Below are 5,656 nucleotides of genomic sequence, written 5' to 3'. Positions count from 1 at the left end.
GGAAATGAAAGATTATTTTTACATATTTTTATTTAATTAATACTGACAAAATTTTGAAGACGTGCGCATTACGTGTAAGCATTAAAATTTTTGTTACCTGTATCTCTTCTAGATATATGTCTTTCTTCTATTCGACTAGATAAATTTGTATTAACGTGTTGAGATCTTCTGCGTCTAATGTTAATTTGCTTTTCTGAAATAAAAGATGTATATTGACCAGGGTATGGACACTCTCTCTTGTAAAAAGTTAGGACGTATTTCTGCGCCATCTGGGCGAATAGACAGAGTTTTTACATGAGAGTGTCCATACCCTAATATTGATTTATAACATAAATAAAATTAAATAATTTAAAGCTAAACTTTTTAAAATTAATAGCTGTTTTAAATCTTAAAATTTGTGTTATAAAAATATTAATCATTTACTATTAATATAGAATTTTTTTAATATTATGGTATAATAAATTTTAATAGAATTAATAAGTTAAATCCTTCGAATTTAATTAAAGAGACTAATACCGTTTTCGCTTGGCTGCACTAGTGCATATTGAGTGCATATTAAAGTCATTGTAAACTTATTGAATCTGAGTGTAAAAGTAAAATGCAAATATTTCGTATTATAAAGTACATATTTTATTTATTGTAACACAATAAAATGTATTGAGAATTTTACGGTTTAACCTGTCCTTAATAAACATACATCTTTATGTATATCAATTTGTGTACTATGACTTGGAAATTGTAAAGAATGAATACATTTAATAAGTAATTTCATAAACACAAAGAGAATAAAACAATAATATATTCACCTATTTGGAATGTCTGGTCCAATGTTTCTGTAAACAACTCTATATCTGCAGGTTGTAAAATATCATTTGATTGAGCATCTGAGAAAAGAAATATACATTTTTAAAATAAACCTATTCTTACAATTTTTTTATACATTATAATTCTAGTGTATATGTTTTAACGAAAAATATGGAATCGTATAAACATTTAATCGCATAATTTATATATGTAGCAATTTAATATATTTACCTTCAAATGACATTGTTTGTTCTATTCCTTCGATATTAATAGTTTTAGTAAACATCAATAAAAATTCTTCTACTGACAACCTAAAACAATTAAAATAATAATATAATGTTTGTATTCGTACCATATATATTATACTCGTATTAAAGGGTTATAAGCAGTTAGAAATTTTGGAAAACATGTTCTTAGAGCATGTATATATTTCTATCGTATAAGTCATACAAAGTTGGGTAAAATAGAAACAGAAATGATCGTAAATATGTTCCAGCGTTCAAAGAATTACAATTTAAAATATATAAACTACATTGATGACAGTAATTCTAAAATATACACGGGTAAGTGTATAAGCAACGGTCGAAATGTTCATCAATATGTAGACAAAAGTCACTAAGCGCATAAAAATATTTGACATACAAGAGAGGACCCGGAAGGGAAGAATATATCATTGGCAAGTTAATGTTTTAAGTTGACGCTTTAAGTTGATATTTTAGAGGCTAACTTCGGCAGAAGATTTTATATAGGGTCTATATAGAAAGAGCAAAGATAACTATAAGTTGAAAATGAATTTTGTAATTTAATATAAACTGTACTTGAAACTTTAAATGCATTTTTATCAAAACTACGATTTGAAAATAGTGACCAAAATATTTCAGAAATTGCATCGACTGCACCGATCAATTTGAAATTTACTTCTTTTAGATTAAATGTAGTCTTTAATTGAAGGATTTTTTAAATTTGTACTTTTTTATGGACAAAAAATTTCCGATTTTTGTACGAAATATCAAAACTTGAATTTTGTCATCATTCAATTTTTCGGAAAATCATTAAAGGCAAAATTAATTCATATATAAACTAATCTGTTCAAATTTTTTATTTCCGGATTATCTGAAATTTAATTTAATTAAAATTAAAAAGTACACAAATATAAAATATTACCTTTTATTAATCAGATCTCTTTGTGCATTAATAATTTTAATATCGCGTTCTCTATTTGTCCGTGTATGGCTTCATCGAGGTCTAACATTATTTCTTAAACGACGAAAATCCAGTTCTTGATCAGTAATCAAATCTGCTAATTTTTCTAGAAAAAGGAAAATTTAAATTAATAGATATATAAAGTAATTTGAATAAGTGTTAATAAATCATAAAAAGTAGTTAAGACATCATTTTTGTAATAATAATGAATATTTACCGTAGTTAGTAAATATTTATAATATATAATCAACAAAAATATGTTAATATAAATATTAACTAAAAATAAATATTACCTAGAAACGTCCAAATATTAATATTTCTCGTGCCGAGCTTTTGTGCCGCAATATTATGAAAACTTTCTACTATGTTATTAGTACGTATAGGACAATCATAGGTACTAATTCTTGATGCCATATTTGACCAGGTACGCCTCAAATAGGATGTAAATTGTAAAATATCTGGATATTCGCAAGAAAAGATATCAGCTTCGATTTGTATAATAGACATAGCTTCTTGAAACATATCTGACCGTAACAAAGGCAATGTCATTGTCATGGAAAGTATAGTTTTTGGAGCATTTGAAAGGCGTAGTTTTCGCCATTGTCGTAACACAGCCTGTAAGAGATAAAGGCAATGTGATTTAGTTCAAGTAATGCAATAAAATAAATACCAATTAGCAATTGGTTTAATTGATACCAATTAGTAGAAGACAAAAAATGGTAAAATATATAAAAAGATAACTACACAAAAATAAATTAAAAAGTATTAAAATATAGAAAAATTACATAAAAATGTTAAAACTTAAGAAATACGTAATACTTAATATTTAATGAATTTAACGTATTTATGTTTTTAACATATTTAACATTTCTATCTTTTTAAGGTACAATAATTTTTTCATATACCTGATTGAAATGGAACCAACATCCAGTTAACTTTGCTCTGGGAAATTTTGTACTAAGCGATTTTACTGCAGCCATTTCAAAATCGCTCATTATAAACTTAACGTTTTCTTTAAGTTGTGGTACCATCTGTATAATTTTCTCCCATAAAGCATCATACATAGTAGTTGTACGTACATCACATAATATAAATAATGTTCCAATGCCCTGGAAAAATTATTTTTATTTGTATGTTTTAAAAATCTTAATAAATTAAATTTTAATTAAACAAATATCTTACTGTATTCATATATCGTATATGTACAGAATAGAGTTGTGCCACATGAGGCATACGTGGGAGAACCTTAAAAAAGTACAATATACAATAATTATTTTCATAATCCAATTTAAAATTATATGCTAAAATATTTTGCCAATATGATTTGTTTGCTATACTGTAAATATTGTTATAATTTTTTGTTAAAATATTATATAGGGAAAAGTTGCATACTTACAGAAAATGTTCCATCGACATAGATTTCAGTTGCGGACGATAAAGCTTCTAGTAAAGAATTGCTGGATAAAATTATTGCAGTTTTTTCATTATCTGTAATTAAGCTTCCCTTATATACATTTTTTATTATGTCACAGTGTTCCAAAATGTTACGTAATGATGCCAATGTATCAGGTATGGGTGGTCTGCTTTTTATACGTTCACGATGCATACTACATCTTATAGACGGAAAACTCAAATACTGCGCTACATTCGGATTGCTAGAAAAGAAAAGTACATGTTATAAATATAAAAAATTGGGAATAGAATTTTGTTAAAAAATATACAAATATACAATAAAAACGATGAACTAGGAACATAGAGGGGAGTGATTCATTTACCCGTTGATAAAAATGAAATGAAAACACACATGCTACAAGTTTTGCGAGCAATTAAACAACGCTACAAGAAAAAATGGCACAAAACAAAAATTCTGGATCTCCTAGATCATCATCAATTAAACGATGAATCTGCATCTGATGCTCAATCATTATCCGACAGTAATAGTTCTAATTGTAAGCATTCATGAGGAAAATGTTTCAAACAAAAGTTGTACAGTTAAAAAAATCTATTTATTGATCATATCGGTTTGATCTTGGATAGCGTCACGGTCAAGGTTACATTGATTTTTTGTAAATAGGACATCCATTTTTTATACCAGAATCTAATAGATGATGTCGAGTTTTTCAAAATACTACAATAAAATATTTTTTCGTTAAATATTTTTCAAATTATGTTATATCAAATAATTTTACCTTCTGGAAATTGTATCAAAGATTTCTTTTAATCCAGTAGAAGTCTCGCGAGAAAACTTTAGCATTTCTTCTTTCATTTCAATTTGTTCTTTAACAAATGGTGATCTTGGATGATTATGTTCTTGTAAAACATGCACACTATTATCATGCTGAAGTATAACTGAACCTCGACATTTCGTCGTTCGACGTGTGTTACATCGAAAAATATTATCATAGCGACAGTCTACATTGTATACATAATCATCATATATATAAATAAATGTCTCCTTCCGTCTTCCAGGAATAACTTGCATCTGTAAATGAAAGAGGATGTATAAACATGTATGGATATATTTTACATATAAATATATGTACAAATACTTTTTACAAAGTTACATAATGTATTTTTGCACAAAAGTAAAACCTGTAGAAAAAATACAATGTGATACCGAATGTAATAAGCATAAAAATACATTGGTATTATTTCTATTCACCTACATTTGCAGAAGTATTATCACACATTAATTAAAAATTTCGTATAATGAATCAAATATCAAATCTACTAATTTTCTTGAAATAAAAGTCGTGCCTGGCGCTCAATTATCGGTTGTCGAGACCTTTTGTAGTTTATCAGAACGTTCGGACGAGGAAGAAATCTCGGTTTCTTCCAAGGCTGAACGGACTATCGATTAAAATTATCGGAAGTCGGAGGATATTGACTGCGAACGCGCGACAAAGTTGCGTCACGCTCGTGAGCACGGTTGCAAATTTGGCAACCGTAACCGAAGTAAAAGTACCGAATTTGATGAATTTTACAAGAATAATGCAATTTAATATTCTAACTATACGTAAACATCCAATAAAAAACATATTTTTCATTATTGTACTTACATTGATTACAATGAAGCATATAACAGTCGAAAGAACAATATCGATTATAGTGACAAAATGATAAAAATTTTTGTATATCAGGCAGTTCACTTTAAAAATTCGACACAAGCACGGCTATTGTAGGTACACAATCATAAAAAGAATTTTTCATTACATGAAAGATCATTGAACGACATAAGCTTAACGATTATACAACATGAGCATGAGTTCAACGATTGTACGACATGAGCTTGAAGAAATTATACGACATATCAACGTAGAGAAACGATATAAATACGACACACGCACGTTACATCAAAAGCGAAAAAATTAGGAAACACCGCAATGTCTCGGCATTAACACAAGTATAATATTAATACTCTTCATAAACAATTTTATGTAAAATGGCCGTAGAACTCATGATGGAAGAATTACATGGTGGGTGCGTTCGGGGAGACGCTATTCGTGCTATTTAGCGCTACAAACTGTTCGCGGAGCTGCAGATAGCGCTAACAAACACGATCATGACGTCATTAATGGTAGCGTGTTACGTCACAACTGCGCGCTATCAACGCTATTTCTTCCGAGGTAGTGTATTGGTAGCGTTAGCG

General features: G+C 28.3%; 2 protein-coding genes across 3 annotated transcripts in view; one reads left to right on the top strand and one right to left on the bottom strand.

Annotated features, from left to right (window-relative positions):
• Positions 1-1,041: 1,041 nt before the first annotated feature.
• LOC108721633 (uncharacterized) lies at positions 1,042-5,139 on the bottom strand. 2 transcript variants are annotated; one of them, XM_018446273.1, is made up of 8 exons: positions 5,067-5,139; positions 4,363-4,489; positions 3,404-3,662; positions 3,190-3,252; positions 2,913-3,116; positions 2,301-2,622; positions 1,969-2,113; positions 1,042-1,115 (listed from the first exon to the last, which is right to left on the bottom strand). In XM_018446273.1, exons 2-7 carry the CDS (start codon positions 4,368-4,370, stop codon positions 2,040-2,042), a joined length of 930 nt encoding a protein of 309 aa, XP_018301775.1. In that variant the 5' UTR covers positions 4,371-4,489; positions 5,067-5,139; the 3' UTR covers positions 1,042-1,115; positions 1,969-2,039. The 2 variants fall into 2 exon arrangements, with proteins under 2 accessions (XP_018301775.1, XP_018301776.1); XM_018446274.1 differs by lacking the exons at positions 4,363-4,489; positions 5,067-5,139 and adding an exon at positions 3,737-3,782.
• A 310-nt stretch (positions 5,140-5,449) lies between these two features.
• Positions 5,450-5,656, top strand: part of LOC108721632 (uncharacterized) — a 1,373-nt gene continuing 1,166 nt past the window's right edge. The window contains exon 1 of the mRNA XM_018446271.1: positions 5,450-5,483. Within this exon, the coding sequence (XP_018301773.1) occupies positions 5,450-5,483 (34 nt within the window). The remainder of the gene's footprint in view (positions 5,484-5,656) is intronic.

Source organism: Mycetomoellerius zeteki, unplaced genomic scaffold (assembly GCF_001594055.1).
Source record: "Mycetomoellerius zeteki isolate Tzet28-1 unplaced genomic scaffold, Tzet1.0 scaffold1744, whole genome shotgun sequence".
Taxonomy (NCBI): domain Eukaryota; kingdom Metazoa; phylum Arthropoda; class Insecta; order Hymenoptera; family Formicidae; genus Mycetomoellerius; species Mycetomoellerius zeteki.
Note: the sequence above shows the minus strand (reverse complement) of the source record. Positions and strands in the feature narration are given on the sequence as shown.